Source organism: Manis pentadactyla, chromosome 9 (assembly GCF_030020395.1).
Source record: "Manis pentadactyla isolate mManPen7 chromosome 9, mManPen7.hap1, whole genome shotgun sequence".
Taxonomy (NCBI): Eukaryota; Metazoa; Chordata; class Mammalia; order Pholidota; family Manidae; genus Manis; species Manis pentadactyla.
The window spans coordinates 61,153,263-61,178,412 of record NC_080027.1 but is presented as its reverse complement, the minus strand read 5'-3'; the positions used below and the strand labels follow the sequence as shown (position 1 = coordinate 61,178,412).

At 39.6% G+C, this 25,150-nt stretch overlaps 1 protein-coding gene across 5 annotated transcripts in view; it reads right to left on the bottom strand.

Annotated features, from left to right (window-relative positions):
- The window catches only part of ANO5 (anoctamin 5), a 112,704-nt gene extending 88,722 nt beyond the window's left edge, over positions 1–23,982 (bottom strand). For all 5 annotated transcript variants that reach the window (XM_036932722.2, XM_036932724.2, XM_036932723.2 and 2 more), the window contains exons 1-2: positions 23,593–23,982; positions 9,088–9,134 (exon numbers count right to left, since the gene is read on the bottom strand). In XM_036932722.2, coding sequence (XP_036788617.2) covers positions 9,088–9,134; positions 23,593–23,632 — 87 coding nt within the window. In that variant the 5' untranslated portion in view covers positions 23,633–23,982. The remainder of the gene's footprint in view (positions 1–9,087; positions 9,135–23,592) is intronic.
- Positions 23,983–25,150: the final 1,168 nt, after the last annotated feature.

The following is a 25,150-nucleotide window of genomic DNA, read 5'->3' as shown; positions in this document are numbered from 1 at the left end:
GGCATAATCGCCGTTCCAGGCCTAAGGACATGCCCGCAGTTATGTGGAAGGATGTATTGGAAGGATCATGGAAAGGCCCGGATCCAGTGTTAATCTGGAGCCGAGGCTCTGTTTGTGTTTTCCCACAGGACCGAAACAATCCCATCTGGGTGCCTGAACGCCTGACACGGAGAGTGGCAAGACCAGAACCGGAAGTGCGAGATGCCGATGCCACTGATGCTCATCCTGCTACTGATTCTTCAGCAGGCGATAGCGGAACACAGAGAACTATGGGTTCTGGTGAAGGCTTGGCCTATTCCACTCCCAGTGACTGAAACTGCACATACCTTTCCTGCCTTTTTCTCTACCTATAGTACACTTAATCTCCCATATCTGCCTTTTGACAGCTCTATGTGTTACTGGCATTCCTTTCATAACCTCTCTAAAGCTGCCAATCTGTCCAGGAAAGTAGGCAAGATGTTATCCACCAATTGGTCCAGTGAGTTTGATGTGCTCACCACTCAGCTATGGCTAGAAATATTGAATGTTAGTCCCCAAAAGTTAGAGGCGCTGTCTGTAGCTCAGTTTGCTGAAGCCGTGCTAAATGCCACCAAAGCCTGGTCAGGCATGGGTGTTCTGTTCCATGCAATGGCAACATCGGAAAGTGCGGGCGATGGCTCTGGTGCAGGCCATGGCAGCTATAGAAGAAGGCATCTCCCCTAGGGTGTAGCACAATATGTTGGACCAGTAGTCAAAGACGGGTAAGATCAGGAGGTACGCATACCAACCTAAGACAGGGCGCAGACCTTAGCTGTCTGTTGCCTTATGACGGGTAAGGATGCTGCACCTCCCTGACAACCTAAGACAGGCATGGTCCCCGAGCCTCATTGTGCTAAAAAACAAAAAAGGGGGAGATGTAGGGGCCGGCCTACGGCCGAGGCTGAGTCCCACTATGGCTGAACACCGCCTTTCCACTCTAGTTGACCAATGCCCTAAGATGGCGCCCGCTTAATGGGCGCCACCCTGCCTGGTTAGGTGGCATTAGCATAAGGAAGTTGCTCCTATAGGCTTGCATGATCTTGATCACCATAGGCCAGCTTCCTTTATATAAGGCATAAGCAGGAAAGAGAAGCACTCTCACTCTCTCACTCTCTCTCTCTCACTCACTCTCTTTCCCACTCTCTCAATCTCTGTCTCCCTCTCTCCCCTCATTCTTCTTCTCATTCGCTCCCCCCGGCTGTTGCTTCTTCTCACTCGCCTTCTCCCGGCCTTCCGAGCAACAATAAAGAACTGAAGTGAACCAGATCTGTGTACGTATCGCTGTCGTCACCGCAACAAGGGGCGAACGCGGTACTTACTCAGGTGTTCTACAAATTAAAATGTAAAAATCACTGGACTAAATGATTTTCAAAGCAACTTAGGCTTTCATATTCTGTTTCTCACAGCATTTTGTGTTATTGTGTTTTATTTATTTATTTTTATTAAGGTATCATTGATATACACTCATGCTCAGGTTCACATGAACAACATTGTGGTTACTACATTCCCCATATTATCAAGTCTGCACCACATACCCCCATTACAGTTACTGTCCATTAGCATAGTAAGATGCTATGGAGTCACTACTTGTCTTCTCTGTGCTATACTTCCTTCCCTGTGCCCCCTTTATATTATGTTTGCTAATCACAATGCCCCTTGATCCCCTTATCCCTCCCTCTGCACCCACCTTCCCTGGTCCCTTTCCCTTTGGTAACTGCTAGTCCATTCTCGGGTTCTGTGAGTCTGCTGCTGTTTTGTTCCTTCAGTTGTTGCCTTGTTTTTATGCTCCACAGATGAGTGAAATCATTTGGTACTTGTCTTTCTTTGCCTCTCTTATTTCACTGAGCATAATACTCTCTAGCTCCATTCATGTTGTTGCAAATGGTAGGATTTGTTTTCTTCTTATGGCTGAATAATATTCCATTGTGTATATGTGTCACATCTTCTTTATCCATTCATCTACTGATGGACACCTAGGCTGCTTCCATATCTTGGCTATTGTAAATAGTGTTGTGATAAACATAGGGGTGCATATTTCTTTTTGAATCTGTGATTCTGTTTCCTTAAGGTAAATTCCCAGGAGTGGAATTCCTGGGTCAAACAATATTTCTTTTAGATTTTTGAGGAACCTCTCTCCAAACTGCCTTCCACAATGGTTGACCTAATTTATATTCCCACCAGCAGTGTAATAGGGTTCCCCTTTCTCCACATCTTCACCAGCATTTGTTGTTGTTTGTATTTTGGATGTTGGCCACCCTAACTGGTGAGAGGTGATATCTCATTGTGGTTTTTATTTGCATTTCTCTGATGATTAGCAATGTGGAGCATCTTTTGTTCCTGTTGGTTATCTGAATTTCTTCTGTGGAGAAGTGTCTGTTCAGATCATCTGCCCATTTTTAAATCAGGTTATTTGCTTTTTGTTTGTTGAGGTGCATGAGCTTTTTATATATTTTGGATGTCAACCCCTTATCGGATATGTAATTTATGAATATATTCTCTCATACTGTAGTATGCCTTTTTGTTCTACTGATGGTGTTGTTTGCTGTACAGAAGCTTTTTTAGTTTGATATACTCCCACTTGTTCATTTTTGCTTTTGTTTCCCTTGCCCGAGGATATGTTCATGAAAAAATTACTCATGTTTATATTCAAGAGAGTTTTGCCTATGTTTTTCTCTAAGAGTTTTATGGTTTAATAACCTACATTCAGGTCTTTGATCCATTTTGAGTTTACTTTTGTGTATGGAGTTAGACAGTAATCCAGTTTCATTCTCTTACATGTAGCTGTCCAATTTTGCCAACACCAGCTGTTGAAGAGGCTGTCATTTTCCCACCGTATGTCCATGGCTCCTTTATCATATATTAATTGGCCATAAATGAGTGGGTTTATATCTGGGCTTTCTATTCTGTTCCATTGATCAATGGGTCTGTTCTTGTGCCAGTATTGAATTGTCTTGATTACTGTGGCTTTGTAGTAGAGATTAAAGTTGGGGAGCATAATCCCCCCTGCTTTATTCTTCCTTCTCAAGATTGCTTGGCTATTCGAGGTCTTCTGTGTTTCCATGTGAATTTTAACACTATTTGTCCCACTTCATTGAAGAATGCTGTCAGTATTTTGATAGGGATTGCATTGAATCTGTAGATTGCTTTAGGCAGGATGGCCATTTTGACAATATTAATTCTTCCTACCCAAGAGCATGGGATGAATTTCCATTTATTAGTATCCTCTTTAATTTCTCTCAAGAGTGTCTTGTAGTTTATGGTATAGGTCTTTCACTTCCTCGGTTAGGTTTATTCCTAGGTATTTTATTCTTTTTGATGCAATTGTGAATGGAATATTTTTCTTGATTTCACTTTCTGCTAGTTCATCATTAGTATATAGGAATGCAACAGATTTCTGTGTATTGATTTTGTATCCTGCAACTTGGCTGAAATCAGATATTAGTTCTAGTAGTTTTGGAGTTGAGTCTTTAGGGTTTTTTATGTACAATATCATGTCATCTGCAAACAGGGACAGTTTAACTTCTTTACCAATCTAGATCCTTTTATTTCTTTGTGTTGTCTAATTGCTGTGGCATGGACCTCCAGTACTATGTTGAATAAAAGTGGGGAAAGTGGGAATCCTTGTCTTGTTCCCGATCTTAAAGGAAAAGCTTTCAGCTTCTCGCTACTAAGTATGTTGTTGGCTGTGGGATTGTCATAAAAGGCCTTTGATATGTTGAGGTACTGGCCCTCTATACCCATTTTGTTGAGAGTTTTTATCACGAATGGGTGTTGAATTTTGTTGAATGCTTTTTCAGCATCTATGCAGATGATCATGTGATATTTGTCCTTCATTTTATTGATAGAGTGGATGAAGTTGATGGATTTTCGAATGTTGTACCATCCTTGCATCCCTGGGATGAATCCCACTGGATCATGATGTATGAGCCTCTTGATGTACTTTTGAATTCAGTTTGCTAATATTTTGTTGAGTATTTTTGCATCTATGTTAATCAGGGATATTGGTCTCTAGTTTTCTTTTTTGGTGGTGCCTTTGCCTGGTTTTGGTATTAGAGTGACGCTGGCTTCATAGAATGAGTTTGGAAGTATTCCCTCCTCTTCTATTTTTTGGAAAACTTTAAGGAGAATGGATATTATGTCTTCTCTAAACGTCTGATAAAATTCAGCAGTGAATCCATCTGGTCCATAAGTTTTATTCTTGGGTAGTTTTTTGATTACTGATTCAATTTCATTGCTGTTAATTGGCCTGTTCAGATTTTCTGTTTCTTCCTGGGTCAGTCTTGAAAGGTTGTATTTTTCTAGAAAGTTGTCCATTTCCTCTAGGTTATCCAGTTTGCATATAATTTTTCATAGTATTCTCTAATAATTCTTTGTACTTTAGTAGTGTCTGTAGTGATTTTTCCTTTCTCATTTCTGATTCTGTTTATGTGTGAAGATTCTCTTTTTTTCTTGATAAGTCAGGCGAGGGGTTTATCTATTTTGTTTGTTTTTTTCAAAGACCCAGATCTTGGTTTCATTAATTCCATTGTTTCATTCTTCCAATTTTATTTATTTGTTCTTTGATGTTTATTATGTCCCTCCTTCTACTGACTTTGGGCCTCATTTGTTCTTTTTTTCTAGTTTCATTAATTGTGAGTTTAGACTGTTCATTTGGGATTGTTCTTCCTTCTTTATGTAGGCCTGGATTGCTATATACTTTCCTCTTAGAACTGCCTTTACTGCATCCCACAGAAGTTGGGCAGTTGAGCTGTTGTTTTCATTTGTCCCCATATATTGCTTGATCCTTGTTTTAATTTGATCATTGATCCACTGATTATTTACTATCCTGTTGTTAACCCTCCATGTGTTTGTGAGCCTTTTCAATTTCTTTGTTCAATTTATTTCTACTTTCATAGCTTTGTGATCTGAGAAGTTGGTTTGTTCAATTTCAATATTTTTCAATTTACCAAGGCTCTTTTTTTGGCCTAGTATGTAGTCTATTCAGGAAAATATTCCATGTGCACTTGAGAAGAATGTGTATCCTGCTGCTTTCGGGTGTAGAGTTCTGTAGAAGTCTGTTAGGTCCATCTGTTCTAATGTGTTGTTCAGTGTCTCTATCACCTTACTAACTTCCTGTCTGGTTGATATGTCCTTTGGAGTGAGTGATGTGCTGTAGTCTTCTAATATGAATGCATTGCATACTATTTCCCCCTTTCTGTTGGTATTTGTTTCACATATGTAGGTGCTCCTATGTTGGGTGCATAGATATTTATAATGGTTATATCCTCTTGTTGGACTGACCCCTTTACCATTATATAATGTCCTTGTCTCTTGTGATTTTCTTTGTTTTGAAGTCTATTTTGTCTGATACAAGTACTGCAACTCCAGCTTTTTTCTCCCTATTGTTTGCATGAAATATTTTTTCCCATCCCTTCACTCTTAGTCTGTGTATGTCTTTGGGTTTGAAGTAAGTCTCTTGTACGCAGCACATATAGATGGGTCTTCCTTTTTTATCCATTCTTTAACTCTATGTCTTTTGATGGGCACATTCAGACCATTTACATTTAGGGTGATTATTGATAGATATGTACTTATTGCCATTGAAGGCTTTGGATTAGTGATTACCAAAGGTTAAAGGGAAGCTTCTTTACTATCTAGCAGTCTACCTTAACTCAGTTATTATGCTATTATAAACAGTCTGATGAGTCTTTTTTCTCTCCCTTCTTCCTCCTCCTCCACTCTTTATATGTTAGGTTTCATATTCTGTACTCTTTGTGTACCCTTGACTGTATTTGTGGGTAGATGATTTAATTTCGCATTTGGCTGGTATTAGTCAGTCTACTTCCTTGCTGTGGTTTTATTTTCCCTGGTGGCAGCTATTTAGCCTTAAGCACACTTCCATCTAGAGCAGTCCCTTTAAAATATACTGTAGAGATGGTTTGTGGGAGGTAAATTCCCTCAACTTTTGCATCTTGGAATTATTTAATCCCTCCTTCAAATGTAAATGATAATCTTACTGGGTAGATCTTGGTTCGAGGCCCTACGGTTTCATTGCATTGAATATATCATGCCACTCCCTTCTGGCCTGTAAGGTTTCTGTTGAGAAGTCTGATGATAGCCTGATGGGTTTTCCTTTGTAGGTGATCTTTTTACTCTCTCTGGCTGCTTTTAATACTCTGTCCTTGTCCTTGATCTTTGATATTTTAATTATTATATGTTTTGATATTGTCTTCCTTGGGTCTCTTCTTTTGGGAGATGTGTTGACTTGTATGGCCTGAGAGACTATTTCCTTCCCCAGACTGGAGAATTTTTCAGCAATTATTTCTTCAAAGACACTTTCTATCCCATTTTCTCTCTTCTTCTTCTGGTACTCCTATAATGCAAATATTACTCCCTTTGGATTGGTCACACAGTTCTCTTAATATTCTTTCATTCCTAGAGATCTGTTTTCCCCTCTCTGCCTCAGCTTCTTTGTATTCCTGTTCTCTAATTTCTGTTCCATTTACTGTCCCCTCTACCTCATCTAATCTGCTTTTAAATCCCTCCATTGTTTCTTTCTTTTTAGTTACTGTATTTTTTAAGGTGTCTATCTCCCTCCTGAATTCATCCCTTAGCACTTGAATATTCTTCTATAGCTCCATTAGCATGCTTATGACTTTTGTTCTTAATTCTTTTTCTGTTAGATTGGTATTTCAGTCTCACTGAGCCCTTTTCCTGGTGTTTTACGAATTTTTGATTGAACAAGGTTCTTCTGCCTTTTCATAGTACTGGAGGGATGAGAGTGGTCACCAGCAAGTGGCATGGGTGTCACCTGGGAGGACAAAGACCCCTCCTGTTTACTGGCCACAGTACCTGTCTTTGTTGTCTTTATCAGTTAACCGCGCACAGGAAGTGGCCTCTGGGTTAATCCTCTAAGATGCTGTGGACAGGCTGGCCCTCAGGATGGCCTAGGGTGATGTCAGGGGTGGCAGGTGAGTGGTGCGGGTTCTGCCATAAGGACAAAGCCCTTTATTGCTTCCCAGTCACAGTGCCTGTCTCCACTGTCTGTGCCAGCCAACCGCACAGAGGGAGCAGAGTCTGGGTTAATCCCCTAAGCTTCTATGGGTGGGGCTGCCCTTCTGCTGGCTTTGGCAATGGCAGGGGTAGTAGGCAAGTGGCAAAGTTATTTGCAAGGAGGGCAAAGCCCTTTCATGCTTTCTGGTCGCTGTGTCTGTCTCCGCTGTCTGTGCCGGTTAACCGCACACAGAGTGAAGCCTCTGTGTTAAGCCATGTAGATGTGTATGTGGAGCTGCTCTCTGGCTGGTCTGCAGCAATGGCGGGGTCATCAGGTTTGCATGCCAGTGCTGGTGGGCTGGAAGGAGTGGTAGGATGCTTATCATGGTGAGGGACCCTGGGGCTGTATTGCCAACCAGGAGAATGGAGTGCCTGAAGCTCCTGAAAGTTGCCAACCTGATGGACTGAGTCAGCCAGGACAATTTTATCCACCTGTTCCTTCTCCTAATCCTTGCCCCTTTAGCAGCCTTCTGACTGCTGACAAGTCTTTTAAAGTGCCTGCTTTTCTTTTGTCCCAGGGCAGCTGTTTGTGGGAACCTGTTCGCAGTCTTAGTCTCTGACTTTGGTTTTCATCCCCTCTAATCTACAGAGCACCATGCAATGTGGGTCTATGTTCTTAGGGTATATTTCTAGGGCTGGGTACTTAGCAGTCCCATGCTTTCACTTTCTCACTGCTCTGATTCTCCTCCTCCTGCTGGTGAGCTGGGGTGGGGGCAGTGCTCAGATCCCACTGGGTCACAGCTTTTTACTTTATCCTTTTCCATGAGATGTTCTCTTTTCCCACACGTAGACTGGCTGGTGTACCGTTACTTCTGGTCACTCTTGTAGAGTAGTTGTATTTGCTTTATTTTCAAAGTATATGTGGTTTTGGGAGGAGATTTCTGCCACACTTCTCAGGCCATCTTTTCTCCCCACCCTCTTCTCACAGCATTTTGATCACTGAGTTTCTAAAGGAATCCCAGGACTTCTGGTAATCTTAAGTCACTCTGCTTATACAGCCAGTTTATTCAGATAATAACTAGCACACAGCCAACGTATTCTGGTAGGTTGTGTTTCCCAGGGCGTGAATTTCAGTTGCTCCTTAAAAGCTTTTATTTTTTTTGAAAAGGCAATAGCTTTTATTCTATGAATTTTATGGGGTCATTCTCAGCACTGAGAATATCTCCACGTTTTAGCACAAAGTACACATTGCTTACAAGTAGTTCATGAGATAATTTCTTTACAGAGCTTTCTGCCCTGCTTTAAATAAAAACTAATACTTTGAGGGATCATGATGAACTTAATTTTCAAAGAATAAAGCATTAATACAAATAAATCAATGACTTAACCTTCTAAAAAGCTATTTTTAATGAACCTATTCTATCTGGATGGTCTTCCAAACTCAATTCAAGGACATCTAGTGTCAAGAGAGCTGCTCTGGATCAACTAAGGCCCACCAGAAAGATTATTTTATCTGAAATAGCTTTAGAACACTTATATTTTGTATATAAGAAATCTAAATTGTAAGTATATTTTTTGCATGTTTATATAAATAAAATAAGGCCTTTAGTTAGGAGAATTATTTATTTTTACAAGTTGTATCTAATTTTATTATTTTTAACATGTTTACTTAATTTGGGTTGAGTCACCTGAACCCCAGCACAGTCATCAATAAGCACTAATCACATACTAATAACTTAACAAAAAACTGTCACATATTATACCTGCATTACACCCTAGTAAAGTTTAAGCCAAATACTCTTATCTTGCATATCAAGACTCAGCATATCTGAGTTTATTTCACAGTGAATCTCAAAACAAATACACATAGATTTGCTCTTTTATGACACCTAGAATGATCCAATACTAAATCTGTATGAAATACAGAATTTGCTTTACTTAGTAAAAAATGAATAGGTTAGGGGACAAAATAAAATGCAGTATGAGTAAATAACTGAAATACAATGAACTAAGTATTCATATGAAGTACATTTTTAACTTTGCCTTGATTTTTTTGTTGTGACTTATGGGAAGTTAACACATACGTATTTAACTTACCTCACTCATTTCGTTAATATAGTCCACTTCTCTACTGCTTAGCTTACCTAAATTAAATAAGAAAGAAGAAAAAAAATATGTTAAAAAGGCCAACTGATAAGAATATGGTTAAAAGTCTGCATGAGGAAAAAAGAACACAAAATGTTCAAAGAAAAAAATATTGGAAGAAAACATCTAAGACCTTCCTTCAAAAGAAGTCAGCACCAAAAACTCTAGGGAAAAAGCATCAAACACTGATGTGTAGGATATACTCTCACAACAAAATAAACTTAACTCACAAATGTAGTTATCAATTCATAGCCATAAAACTACAGAGAAGAAAACATCCAATAGTGATGTCTTAGTTTTTTCATCATGTGAGGCTTTATATTCCATCAGCTTATTTTCCTGGAATTGAACCAGAGAGGTTGCAAGAAAGTATTATCAGAGCACTATGAGTTCTAAACAGGAAAAATTACTTTCCTGACACACAGAACCTTTGTGATAGTTATATGTTGAGTCATTTGGACTGAAACACATATTCAAATAAGTTTCTGACACTAAAAATGTTAAACAGAGTTCAGATCCTTATTTCTAGTGACTCCAACTTGGAAAAATACTGAGCAGTATTTCTCAAAATCAAAAACTTCCCATATAAAAAATTTTTTGGAGAAAATCACAGTGGGAATGAAAGAAAATATTGCTATTATTCAAGGGCCATCCTTTATAACTGTCATTTTAGGAAGTGTTAATATGTGTTCTGAAAATACAGAAAACATAAACCTACTATTTGTGTAGCTTTTTGTTGTTGTTCTTTCCCAAATTTTTCAATGATGGTAAAATACACATAACATAAAATTTACCATCTTACCATTTTTAAGTGTACAGTTCAATGGTGTTATACACTCATGATACTGAAGAGCCATTACCACCATCCATCTCCAGAACTCCTCATCTTGAAAAACCAAAATGCTAAGCCCATCAACAATAACTGCACACTCTCCTCTCCCAGCCCCAGGCAACCATCATTCCACTTTCTGCCTCTATGATCTGACTGCTCACATAAGTGGAGTCTTAGAGTGCTTGTCATTGTGTGAGTGGCTTGCCTCACTTAGCATGATGTCCTCACGGTTGTAGTGTATGTCAAGATTTCCTTCCTTCATAAGGCTGAATAATATTCCACTGTACCTATATGCCACACTTTGTTTAGCGATCCACCTGTTAGCTGACACATGTGTTGCTTCCACATCTCAGCTCTTGTGATCGATGCCGCTACTGACACAGGTGGATGAGTGCCTCTTCAAGGCCCTCCCTTCAGTTACTTTGGGAATTACTAGAAGTGGAATTGCATGATCATACGTTATTTCAATTTTTAAATTTTGTTGGGAACTGCCATAATGTTTTCCACAGATGTTGTACCATTTTACATTCCCACCAACAGTGCACAAGGGTTCTAATTATTCCATATCCCTACCTACTTTTTTTGATAGTAGCCATCCTGATGGCTTTGAAGTGGGATCCTCTCTTAGCTTTGATATGAATTTCCCTAATAATTATGCTGTTGAGCATCTTTTCATGTTGTTGGCCATTTTTATATTTTCTTTGGAGAAATTTCTGCTTAAGTCCTTTGCCCATTTTTGAATCACACCAGTATTTTATTGTTGACTTTTAGTAGTTCTCCATATATTCTGGACCCAACATATGATTTATACATATTTTCTCCCATTCTGTGGTTTGTCCTTTTAACTCTGTTTGTAGTGTCTTTGATGCATATATTTAAAAAAATACTCATCTGCATTTATTTATGCCTTTTTAACCTTTTCAGCAATGTTTCCTAGTTATATTTGTATAAGTTTCTTCCACGTCCTTGGTTTAAGTAATTTTTAAGCATTTTATTCTTTTTGAAACTACTATAAAAAGAATTATTTTATTAATTTCCTTTTCAGATTGTTCATTCTTAGTATACAAAACTGCAACTGATTTTTCTGTATTGACTTTGTATTCTGCTGCTGTGCTAAATGAATGCATAGGTTCTAACAGGGAATTTTTTGTGGAAACTTTACTGTTTTCTATATATATAATCATACCATTTGAAAACAGAGATCCTTTTATTTCTTTTTCTGGCTTAGTTGGTCTGGCTAGACCTTCTACTACTATGTTGAATGGAAGTGGCAAAAGTGGATACTCTTGGTAAATAACAAAAGACTTAAGTCACACAAACATAAGTTTTTTGAGGTTCCTAATAATTATTAAAAGTATAAAGAGGTACTGAGACCAGAATGTTTAAATAGTGCTATCTTATATATAAACTCATATATGTACTATGGGAAAGTACAACAATATTCATAACAGTACTGCTGGGAATAACTAGGAAACCAATATTATCTCAAATCTCCAGAAACAATAGAATGGATAAATGCAATGTGGCACAGTCATACCACACATTACATTTAGCAACAAAACTGAATGAATGAATCTCAGTTGTATGCAAAAAATATGGAAAAATATAAGGAAAACTATTTAGCAAAAAAAGGGTAGAAACTGTAATATTTCAATTACATAAAGTTAACTATGAAAAACCAAAGTATATTACCTAGGGTTTATGCTTAAGAGTAGATATTGTTGGAGATAATTCTCCTCGAATTGCTCACATTTATGCACATCTTGCAAGTGAGACATGACTCCCTTTTGTTCTGGAGTACTTTTCCAAGAACTTTGGTTGAGTGAATAACTTTGGAAGATGAATGGATAAAAAAGATGTAGTATATATCCACACACAAGCACACACACTGGAATATTACTCAACCATAAAAAAGAATGAAATCTTGCCATTCACAACAAACATGGATGGACCAGGAGGGTATTATGCTAAGTAAAATAAGTCAGACAAACACCATATGATGTCACTTGTATGTGGAATCTAAAAAATAAAACAAATGAACAAACAAACAAAAAAGCAGAAATAGACTAATAAATAGAGAAGGACCAGGCAGTTGCCAGAGGGGAAGGAGGCAGGGGGTTGAGTGAAATATGTGAAGGGGATAAAAAAGTACAAACTTCTGGATCAGGGGATTAAAGATGGTGGTGTGAGAGGTGAGACAGAGACCTCCTCCTAAAACCACATATAATATGAAAATATAATTAATACAACTAACCCTGAAAGAGTAACAGGAAAGAAGGCTGCCCCAGACTCCATACATCTGGAGGAAAGAGCAGACCTCACAGAACAGGGTAACATACCAAAGCTGTGACCGGGTGGGACCCAAGCCCTTCCCCCACCCCAGCTCACCGGCAGGAGGAAGAGAAACAGAGCGGGGAGGGAGTGGGGGCCTGGGACTGCTGAACATCTAGCCCTGGAGATCTGCTCTTGGAGCACAAATCTATATTGCATGGTGCTCTGGTGATTTAGTGTGGTTGGAAAGCTAAGACAGGCAGAATACCTAGAGAGATGGAGATTCCAGCTGCTTGTGGAAAACAGGGATTCATATCTGGCTAATCTGGGTGGGCAGTCTGAGAGACTTCCTAAAAGCAGGGCTGCTAAAGGGGCAAGGATGCCACAGAGCTTACTAATCAGGAGAAAGGACAGGTAGACAAAATTGTCAGGGTGCACTCTGCCCAGCAGGTTGGGAGCTTAAACGATCTTCAGGCGCTCTATCCCCCTGGCTGACTCCACAGCTCCAAGGCCCCCCACCGTGAAAAGCAGCCTGCTGTGTCTTCCTCCAGGCTAGCCGGCACCTGGCTCAGGCTCACAAACCAGCAACACCTGCTCTAGTGTCAGGCCAGCCAGAAGGAAGCCCTGCCAATGGCAGCTACAAACACAAAGCATACAGGCTGACACCTGTGTGTTCAGCCCACTGGTTCTGGCAGTGGAGACAGGCATAGCCACTGGGAAGCAGGAAACAGCTCTTTCCTCCCTCCAAGGACCAACACCACTCCCCTGTGACCCCCGGCAGTGCTCCAGGGGCTGAGCAGCTCCAAGAGTAGAGTTTCTGGGCACTGGATGGCACCACAGACCAATTATGAAATGTGAAAGGTACCTGGTTCAAAGCAAAATTATGAATACACCTGAGAAAGATTCAAATGAAATCGACCTCATGAATCTTCCAGAAAGAAATTTCAAAATAAAAATCATTAACATGCTCATGGAGGTACAGAAAAATATTCAAGATCTCAGGAATGAATTTAGGATGGAGATCTAATCATTGAAGAGCACAATGCAGGGTATTAAAAGCAGATTAGATATGGTGAAGGAGACAATAAATGAAATAGAAATTAGGGAAGAGGAATACAAAGAAGCTGAGGTACAGAGAGAAAAAAGGATCTAAATGAATGAAAGAATACTGACCAATCCAAAGAGAACAATATTCGTATCATAGGGGTACCAGAAGAAGAAGAAGAAGAGAGAGAAAAAGAGATTGAAAGTGTCTTAGAGGAAGTAATTGCTGAAAACTACCCCAGTCTAAGGAATGAGATAGTCTCTCAGGCCATAGAGGTGCACAGATCTCCCAACACAAGGGACCCAAGAAAGATAACACCAAGACATATAATAATTAAAATGACAACGATCAAGCATAAGGAGAGACTATTAAAAGCAGCCAGAGAGAGAAAAAAGATCACATACAAAGGAAAACCCATCAGGCTATCATCAGACTTCTCAGCAGAAACCTTACAGGGCAGAAGGAGTGGCATGATATATTTAATGCAATGAAGCAGAAGGGCCTCAAACCAAGAATACTTTATCTGGCAAGATTATCATTTAAATTTGAAGGAGGGATTAAACAATTCCCAGATAAGCAAAAGCTGAGAGAATTTAGCTCCCACAAACTATCTCTTCAGCGTATTTTGGAGGGACTGCTATAGATGGAAGTGTTCCTAAGGTTAAACAGCTGTCACCAGAGGTAAAAAAAAAAAGGGACAAAGAGTACAGAATATGATACTTAATATATAATGAATGGAGGAGGAAGAAAAGGAGGGGGAAAAAATAGAACCTTTAGATTGTGCTTGTAATAGCATACTAAGTGAGTTAAGTTAGACACTTAGATAGTAAGGAAGTTAACCTTGAACCTTTGGTAACCATGAATCTAAAGCCTGCAATGGCAACAAGTACATACCTTTCGATAATCACCCTAAATATAAATGGTCTGAATGCACCAATCAAAAGACATAGAGTCACTAAATGGAGAAAAAACAAGACCCAACTATATGTTGCTTACAAGAGACTCACTTCAAACCCAAAGACATACACAGACTAAAAGTGAACGGATGGAAAAAGATATTTCATGCAACTAATAAGGAGAAGAAAGCAGATGTTGCAGTACTTGTATCAGACAAAATAGAGTTCAAAACAAAGAAAGTCACAAGAGACAAAGAAGGACATTACATAATGAGAAAGGGGTCAATCCAACAAGAGTATATAACCATTATAAATACCTATGCACCCAACATAGGAGCACAAAGGACAGATCCACCAGACAGAAAATAAGTAAGGAGACAGAGGCATTGAACAACACATTAGAACAGATGGAGCTAACAGACATCTACAGACCTGTCCACCCAAAAGCAGCAGGATGCACATCCTTTTCAAGTGCACATGTAACACTTTCCAGAATAGACCACATACTAGGCCACATAAAGAGCCTCAGTAAATTCAAAAAGATTGAAATTCTACCAACCAACTTATCAGATCACAAGGGTATAAAACTAGAAATAAATTGTACAAAGAAACAAAAAGCTCACTAAAACATGGAGGTTTAACAACATGCTCCTAAATAATTAATGGATCAATGACCAAATTAAAACAGAGATCAAGCAATATATGGAGACAAATGACAACAACAGCACAATGCCCTGACTTCTGTGGGACACAGCGAAGGCAATTCTAAGAGGGAAGTATATAGCAATCCAGGCCTATTTAAAGAAGGAAGAAAAATCCCAAATGAATATTCTAAATTCACAATAACTGAAACTGGAAAAAGAAGAACAAATAAAGTCCAAAGTCAGTAGAAGGAGGAACATAATAAAGATCAGAGAACAAATAAATAAAATTGAGAAGAACAGAACAATAGAAAAAATTAATGAAACCAAGAGCAGTTCCTTGAGAAAATAAACAAAATAGATAAACCCCTAGCCAGACTTATTAAGAAAAAAAGAGGATTTACACACATCGACAGAATCAGAAATGAGAAAGGAAAAATCATGATGGACATCACAGAAATACAAAGAATTATTAGAGAATACTATCAAAAATTATATGCTAAAAGATGGAAAACCTAGAAGAAATGGACAATTTTCTAGAAAAATACAACCTTCCAAGGCTGACCCAGGAAGACACAGAAAATCTCAACAGACCAATTACCAGCAATGAAATTGAATTGGTATTCAAAAAACTACCCAAGAACAAAACTTCCGGACCAGATGGATTCACTGCTGAATTTTATCAGACATTTAGAGAAGACATAACACCCACTGTCCTTAACGTTTTCCAAAAAATAGAAGAGGAGGGAATACTTCCAAACTCATTCTATGAAGCCAGCATCACTCTAATACCAAAAGCAGGCAAAGGCACAACAAAAAAAGAAAACTACAGACCAATATCCCTGATGAACACAGATGCAAACATACTCAACAAAATATTAGTAAACCAAATTCAAAAGTACTTCAAGAGGATCATACACCATGGAGTGGGATTCATCCCAGGGATGCAAGGATGGTACAACATTTGAAAATCCATCATAATCATCCATCACATCAACAAAAAAGACAAAAACCACATGATCATCTCCATAGATGCTGAAAAAACATTTGGCAAAATTCAATATCCATTCATGATAAAAACTCTCAACAAAATGGGTATAGAAGGCAAGAACATCAACATAATAAAGTCCATATATGACAGACCCACAGCCAACATCATACTAACAGTGAGAAGCTGAAAGCTATTCCTCTAAGATCAGGAACAAGACGGATTCACACTCTTCCTGCTTTTATATAACATAGTACTGGGGGTCCTAGCCGTGGAATCAGAAAGACAAAGAAATAAAAGGCATCCAGATTGGTAAGGAAGAAGTCAAAGTGTCACTGTTTGCAGATGCCATGATATCGTACATAAAAAAACCTGAAGAATCCACTCCAAAACTACTAGAATATCTGAATTCAGCAAAGTTACAGGATACAAAATTAATACACAGAAATCTGTTGTATTCCTATACCCTAACAATGAACTAGCAGAAAGAGAAATTAGGAAAACAATTCCATTCATAATTGCATCAAAAAGAATAAAATCCCTAGGAATAAACCTAACCACGAAAGTGAAAGTCCTAAACCCTGAAAACTACAAGACACTCCTAAGAGAAATTAAAGAGGATACTAATAAATGGAAATTTATCCCATGCTCTTGGGTAGGAAGAATTAATATTGTTAAAACAGCCATCCTGCCTAAAGTAATCTACAGATTTAATGCAATCCCTATCAAAATACCAAAAGCATTCTTCAACAAACTGGAACAAATAGTTCTAAAGTTCATATGGAACCACAAAAGACCCCAAATAGCCAAAGCAATCCTGGGAAGGAAGAATAAAGCAGCGGGGATCTTGCTTCCCAACTTCAATCTCTACTACAAAGCCACAGTAATCAATACAGTTTGGTACTGGCTCAAGAAAAGACCCATTGACTGGTGGAACAGAATGGAAAATCCAGATATTAACCCAAACATATATAGTCAATTAATAAATCATAAAGGAGCCATGGTTATACAATGGGGAAATGACAGCCACTTCAGCAGACAGTTACATGTAAGAAAATGAATCTGGATTACTGTCTAACTCCATACACAAAAGTAAACTCGAAATGAATGAAAGACCTGAATGTAAGTCATGAAACCATAAAACTCTTAGAAGAAAATATAGGCAAAACTCTCTTGAACATAAACATGAGCAATTTCTTCATGAACATATCTCCATGGGCAAGGGAAACAAAAGCCAGAATGAACAAGTGGGACTATATCAAACTAAAATCTTCTGTACAGCAAAGGACACCATCATAGAACAAAAGGCATCCTACTGTATGGGAGAATATATTCATAAATGATCCCATCAGGGGTTGACATCCAAAATATACAAAGAGCTCATGCACCTCAACAAACAAAAAACAAATAACCCATTTAAGAAATGGGCAGAGGATCTGAACAGACACTTCTCAAAAGAAGAAATTCAGATGGCCAACAGGCACATGAAAAGATGCTCCACATAGGTAATCATAAGAGAAATGCAAATTAAAACCACAATGAGATATCATCTCACACCAGTTAGAATGGGCACCATCCAAAAGACAAACAACAACAAATGTTGGCAAGGATGTGGAGAAAGGGGAACCCTCCTATACTGCTGGTGGAAATGTGAATTGGTTCAACCTTTGTGAAAAGCAGTATGGAGGTTCCTCCAAAAACTAAAATAGAAATATCCCTTGACCCAGGAATTCCACTCCTAGGAATTTACCCTAAGATTGCAGGAGCCCAGTTTGAAAAAGACATATACACCCCTATGTTTATCGTAACACTATTTACAATAGCCAAGATATGGAAATAACCTAAGTGTCCATCAGTAGATGAATAGATAAAGAAGATGTAGTACATATACACAATGAAATATTATTCAGCCATAAGAAGAAAACAAATCCTACCATTTGCAACAACATGGATGGAGCTAGAGGGTATTATGCTCAGTGAAATAAGCCAGGTGGAGAACGACAAGTATCAAATGATTTCACTCATCTGTGGAGTATAAGAACAAAGAGAAAACTGAAGGAACAAAACAGCAGCAGACACACAGAACCCAAGAAGGGACTAACAGTGACCAAAGGGAAAGGGGTTGGGAGGGCAGGTAGGAAGCGAGGGAGAATGGAATTCAGGGGTATTATGATTAGCAAACATAATATAGTGGGGGCACGGGGAAGGCTATATAGCACAGAGAAGACAAGTGGTGACTCTATAGCATCTTACTATGCTGATGGACAGTGACTGTAATGGGGTATGTGGTGGGGACTTAATAATGGGGGGAATCTAGTAACCACAATGTTGTTCATGGAAGTGTATATTAATGATAACAAAAAAATAAATAATAAATTTTAAAAAAGAGTACAAACTTCTAATTATAAAACATGATTCATGGGAAAGACATATAGCATAGGTAATATAGTCAATAATACTGTAATAACTTCATTTGGTAACAGAGAGCAACTACACTTATCATGGGTGTTTCACAATGAATATAATTATCAAATCACTATGATGTACACCTGAAACTAATATAATATTTTATGTTAAGTATATGTCAATAAAAAAATGAATCAGGAAAAAATTTTTTAAATAAAGATGAAAAAATTTCTTTTGTGTTCAGATCTTTTTGTTGCAGAATCTGCTCTTAAGGAGTTAATGATTATTCTAAGGAAAGCATGAAAACTAACAAACTGTAGCTATAGTTGTATTACTTAACTTTTCTTAGTGTAGGCTTTCTCATCTAAAATATCAAAAGTATAAGTAAATATTACTTGAAAAAAATCACATCAAACAATATCATCAGCAAACAGTTTTTACCCATGAATATTGTCTAAACATGCAGCTCAAAACTTCACAGTGTCTTGAATGAAAAAGCCAATCTTTCATCTTATAATGAATACATAAGGAATAGGATTCTATGAAATCTATACTTGAGCACAGACTGTCATTTTCTTGAGGACAAACACCATCACTTTTGTGCAGAAGAACTATAATTCCAAACACAGAGCACAGAAGTGCCAGCCTTAAACTAAAGGTATAGAGTGTTTTATAATTCTATTTTTTAGAGGAGAGAGTGGAAAACCTGCAAGCACTTAACCCTTCATTGCTTTCAGAACTTGATGCAATGTGTTTATTTAAGAATGTGGAAAAGGGGAAATACAGTTCCTGCAGATTATGTCCTATCCCCACTAATTCTCTCGGACACTTTCATCTTCCAACTTGCGGCTTCCCTTCCCTAGAACAAACACCATTTTCCTTGGCTACCTCTTGCTTAATTTTCACATTGTATCAGTTTTGACATCCTCTTTTCAGGCCTCACCTGACATCTCCCAATCTGCCCCCAGGATTAACTAGCCTCTTACCTGCTCCCCATACCCCCTGAAGCTAGCCCTCTCTGAGTACCTAGATCAATTATGCCTCCCTCCACAAAAAAACAAGCAGCCAGGTGGTGCACACTTTGTAACCTGTGTCCTTTTCTGAAAAGCAGAAAGATTAAAGAGGATAGATGAATTTCCTCACATACTATACATTGTACTAGCTCGCTCTCACCCACACACATGCGTAACCAGGTGTTCACACATGCCACAGACTGGGACAGACTTTCACACTCCTCACAGAGTATAAAGATGTAATAACTGCAAGATCACTAAACTTCTGTCAAAACAAAAGCCTATCTAAAGAGGCAGGATTTGAAGCCAACAATTTTAAATCAGCTTCTTGTTATTCCTCCAACTTGCTCTAAGATCAATGGAAATGACTATACACTTCCTGAAGGGCTAGAAACCAGACGTGAAGGTTTTCATACCCAGCCTCTGTGGAGAATCATAAAATATGAACTAAAAGTAAAGCCAGCCCAAGTGAGTTTTCACTGAGAGCCCATTACTAAGAATACACACTCTAGCACACTCAGAGCCCAAAAATAGCTTTTGCCTTTACCAAATAGTCTTCTCAGTTTACACTCCTTCCAGCAGCAGAAAATAAAATAAATGCAATCAAATATTCACATTCTGAAGGATGAGTGGTTTGGTTAAATACAATGATTAAGAAGCAAGCAACTTTACATTCAACTTTAAAACTGCCTTCTTGAACGTTAAACCCCTATACTGTCTTTCCCAATGCTGAATGTATCATCAATTAGCTAACAAATGAGTATTTCAAATCAGAACTTCCTTACAATGTCAACCAGTCAGTAGTTCAACTGCAGCAACACTGACATTTTATCGGCAGTTTGTTTATGTAATCATTTAAGTATATATTATCCTTAGAATTTCATTTAAAATTTTTTTAATGAAAAAATAGCTAATTGGAGATGACTTTATGTGTTCAATTGTGAAGAAAATATACCAAGAAAGTGTACAATTCTAGAAATATCTCAGTAGCTATTAAGTCTAAAAAGCAAAATGTTAACATTCTCTCTCAGGGAAGAAATCTTATCCCATCACATGTAAATCAATTATTTAATTTTCTCAAATTTACTCTTCAAAGGTGATTCAGGAAATACATAAATAAACAAGATCCAGGCAAACCTGCATCAATAAATTTGCTCTAAGAAATCTGCTTATATTTTAAAACAAATGAAAGTAGCTGCTAAAAATTGATACTGAGGAGCCCACTATTTTTCAGCTTTCTTCAAATATCACTTTTATATTCATAATTGTGTCATTAAACTACAGGAAGAAACATATATTTATAATGAGGCTTCCAAAAATCCATTAGCTTGCTGATATAAAAAAAATACATCCTTATTCAGTATGATCGTAATTTTCATAAAAATGTGTATAAAAACTGAAAGCAGTCACAGAGGAAAATAGTTGGGCTAACATTTGGAGGGGGAAATGGGCTGGTGCTTTTATTACATTTACATTTCCTTAAATGCTGTTACATCAGTGTCTTAAGAGCAAGCCTTAAAATAACAAAAAAGAAATACATCCTCAGTGCAATGCACTTTTAATATAACCCTGGTAATAACAGAGGTCTCAGTAACGGCAGTAAAAGTAACTGAGCAAAATAACTGATACACTGAAATATATCTAGAAAAATAAGAGTCATCTGAGTGGTCTGGAGGTCTGGACCACCCTGCTCCTTAGGCCCTGCTCTCACCGACGCCACACTTTCCTGACGCCTGGATTCTGGATCTATGAAAAAAAAGGAAAGAGGAATTTGGGCAGGATAGTCATCAAACCCAATCATCAAATATATGGTATTGCACATCAATATTCTTTTCTCCTACCTCCATCCAAATCAGAGGAAAAAGTTTGATCGAAACAGGAAGGAATGTAAATAAGTTACAAGGGCTTTTGTTAAGAAAAAGGAAAACAAATTATTTTGAAAAAAGCTCTGAAAATCTTCCTGGGATGAATTCAAGGGGCAGTATGTCCTCACAGGGAAGTAATACTAATTTAAGTATATGTTCCGGTGAGCAAAATTACTTCTAACATCTGAAAGACAGTAATGGTCAAACTCGGCAATGCCGTATAGATATGTTTTCTTCACTATATGTAGAAAGTTACACACTTCACATTTTCTTCCTCTGCTCTTCCTTCAATAAAGAATATATTTCTATACCTTCTCATAGCTTTACTTCAGAAGGACTGATTATAAGAAATTACTGAATGTTTTAAATGAAAAAAATACCTATTAACACCTCCGGGTTACTGAATCACAACAAGAAGTAATTCTCAGCAAAGGAGGAAACCATTAAGTACATAAAGCAACTTCTAATTTTATTCATCTGAAAGTCATTTGACTTCTTCGCACCACTGAACACCAATCATTTTCCCTAACAAGGCAATTTAATGCATTTATTAGCACAGCCATTAGTCAAAGCTTAAAGTTTTCAACAGCTATATTTCCCTTTATCCAAAATTATTTTTTTTACTTATAAAAGGGTAGTTGCTTCAAGTGACACCATCAAGAACATGGAAAGACAACCCACAAAATGGGAAAACATATTTGCAAATCATACACAGAGAATATGTAAAGAACTTTTACATGGCAAAAATAAAAAGACAACTCAGTTTTTAAAATGGACAAAGCATTTTAGTAGACATTTCTCTAAAGATATTTGACACATTTGTCACTGGGAAAAACCCAAATAAAAATCATATTGAGATACCACTTCGCAACCACTAGGGTGGCTATAAATAAAATAAGACAGACAATAACAAATGTTAGTGAGGATGTGGAGAAATTGGAACCCTTGTGCATTGCTGGTGAGAACATAAAACCATGCAGACATTTGGAAAACAGTTTGGCAGTTTCTCAAAATGTTCAGTATAGAGCTACCATATGATCCGGCAATTCCTCTCTTAGGTATATACCCAAGAAAAACAGAAGCATATATTCATACAAAAACTTGTGCATGAATGTTTATAGCAGCATTATTCACAGTAGTAAAAAAAGTAGAAACAACCGAATGTCCACAAATTGATGAATGAATAAAGTGTGGTCTATCTATACAATGGAATATTACTTGGCAATACATAGGAATGATGCACTGATACAAATTACAACATGGATGAACTTCAGAAACATTATGTTAAGAGAAAGAAGCCAGTTACCGAAACCATATATCTTATGAGGATTTACATGAAGTATCCAGCAAAAGTAAATCTATAGAGACAATAAATAGATTAGGGGCGGCCTAGAGCTGGAGGTAGGGAATAGGAGGGAGGGAGAGAAGGGATGACGGCTAAGACGTTTCTATTTGGAGTGATAAAATGTTCTAAATTTAGATTACGATGATGATTGCAAACTCTGTAAATATACTAAAAACCACCGAATTGTGTACTTTAAATAGGTAACTTCTATGGTATGTAAATTATCTCTCAAATATATTAATAATTTATAATAAACATTTATTATATGTATTACATTTATTTATATTTTATAAATATTTATGATACTATATTAACACCATATAATAAATTATCTCTCAGGAAAGGGGAGGTGGAAGATGCAGTAAGGCATTGTACTTCTTGGTGCCTTTGAAGGCTGAATAGCAAGTATACTTAGATCTTTTATCACTTAAAAAAACTGTTCCCATGTTTAAATCTAGTGCTAAACTAGACATCAAAATTGAGTGTTCCTGAGGGTCCTGGAGATAGTCCCTGAAAAATTATGTGCATTTTTAGGAAAATGCATGTATTAAAACAGATCCACAGAATATAGGTCTGTGCAAAGGCCTTAGCAAACAATGAACACATATTTCTCAACGGATCTAAACATTCAACGAAAGCTGGTGCCTAAGAATGTCAAGCTGATGGACCGTAGGACCCGCCCCTCCTATAATTAACAAGGATCTCAAAGCTTGAGCAGCAATCGGCAAATAGAGGCAGGCAGGAAGACTCAAGAGCCTGCTTCCCGGACACGCGGGGCCGTAGTCCTGCACCCAGAGCTGCAGGTCTCTGTAGGAGACTCATTCCAGTAGGTGCGGGGATAGAGGCCCAGGCACCTGCGTTCACACGCCCGGCGCGCTTGCCTCGCGTCTGCACATTATTCGGCCGCTCCGCGGCTCACAAGGGAGCAAGGCAAGTGGTCTCGGAACCGCAGGGGCCACAGGACGCAGGTCACAGGCTCGCAGGAGTGACGCAGGAACCCCCTACCCACCCCACCCCAGGCAGGGGCCGTGAGTCTCGAGCAGGGCACGCCGCTCCGCGAGCGCCCCGGGGATCCAGGCCGCGGGGCCGACAACGGCCCCTGAGGTCCCTGTGCCTGGGGCAGCGCGGTCCGCGCGCGACTCCGCCCGGTCTTACCTTCCTCCTGCACCATTTCCACGACGTCCGGATCGCCCATCTTCGCCAGCTCGTTAACGACGCTGCCCGAGCGGCAGCCGACGTTGGACCACTGCGACTGGCGGCGAGATTTGGGGCAGATACTGAAACTGATCGTGGGCCGCCGGGGTTGCTGCCCCAGTGCTTGCTGCCCCGGGGAGGTTTCCCCTCTCTCCCCACCGAGGATCTGCTCCTCGGTCTCCAGCAGCGTCGGGATCCTCAGACAACTGGGCTTGCTCTCCCGCCGGGACGCCCCCTCAACCTGCTCGGCGCCCTCGGCCGTCCGCTTCCCCGTCCTCTCCCGGCAGCGCGCCTGCGACCCCTCCCAGCTCCCTTCCCGGACCGTGCGGTGCTGCGGGTCCCCCCGCCTGCCCGCCTCCTCGCCGAGCTAGCACGCGTGTCTCCGCCCCTGCCTCCCCGTCCCGTCCGCCCGGTCCCTCCCCTCCCCCGCCTTCCCTCTCTCCTCCCCGCCTCCGGGGCCGCGCCTGCCCCTCCCCCCCGGGGGCCGCCACCTCCCTGCTCTCCCGGTCGACCAGCTCCGTTCCCAGCTGGCGTAGCTGGTCCCATTCCACCGTGTTGGCCCACTCCCAGGACCCCCGGGTCTCCGGGGCTGCCGCCTCCCCGCTCTCCGACCCCTTCTGCGGGCCCGGCCGGTTGGCCTGGTCCTCCTCCAGCCGTCCGCCTTCAGCGGGTGGCTCGAAGGCAACCCCCTCCCAGTTGGGGAGTAATTTTTTGTCGGGTGGTAAAAGTATCCCTTCCTTAAGGGACGCCCACCTTAAGGCCGGCGCGAGGCCCGAGTCCCCGGGGCTCTGAGGCCCCTCCCTCCGGCACCGGCGCGTGGGTGTTCACCCTGCTCCTGGCAGGACCAGGATCGGAACGAATCTCTGTCTAATACAACTGGGGGAAAGTCATACATTTGGGCGTCAGTTTGAATTCACTCTCTGCCCCTTAAAAGTTGGAATAACATAGGCAAGTTTCTGTAAGCTTCAGTTTCCTCATCTTAAAACAAGAACGATAACAGTACACACTTCTTAGGGGTATTTCGAGGGGGTACAGTGTGGAGTGCTGGCATAATGTGTCAAAAATTTAGCTGTGAGCAAAACTAGTCCATATTACCTGGAGACCTGCTCCAACTCAAGAGTTTCTCTGCGCCTTGAGCACTTCAACCCCAGGCACAGCTCTGGCTCCACTCTCCACAGGGGCCTGTGCATTGGTTCTGCGCTGTTGAGACCCGATCAACTGCCAGCTCACCAGCAACTGGGAGATAAGAATTGCTAATGGGGGAAAAACAGATGAGGGAAAATGAACTAAGGGTGAGGTAGCGGTGTGAGCTGAGAGCCTTCAGAAATTGAAGAGTGAGTGGCTTTGAGTTTGGGGAAGAGAAAGGTGACTTAAAAGGAAGAGATAACCAAGGAAGACTTGACCCTTCTCCATTTTTCATACTACTCTTTTTTTCCCCCCCACTTTCTGTTGACACTATAGAACTGAGAATTACCTTTCACAGATAATGAAACAGAACTAAAGGGAAATATTTTGGTGA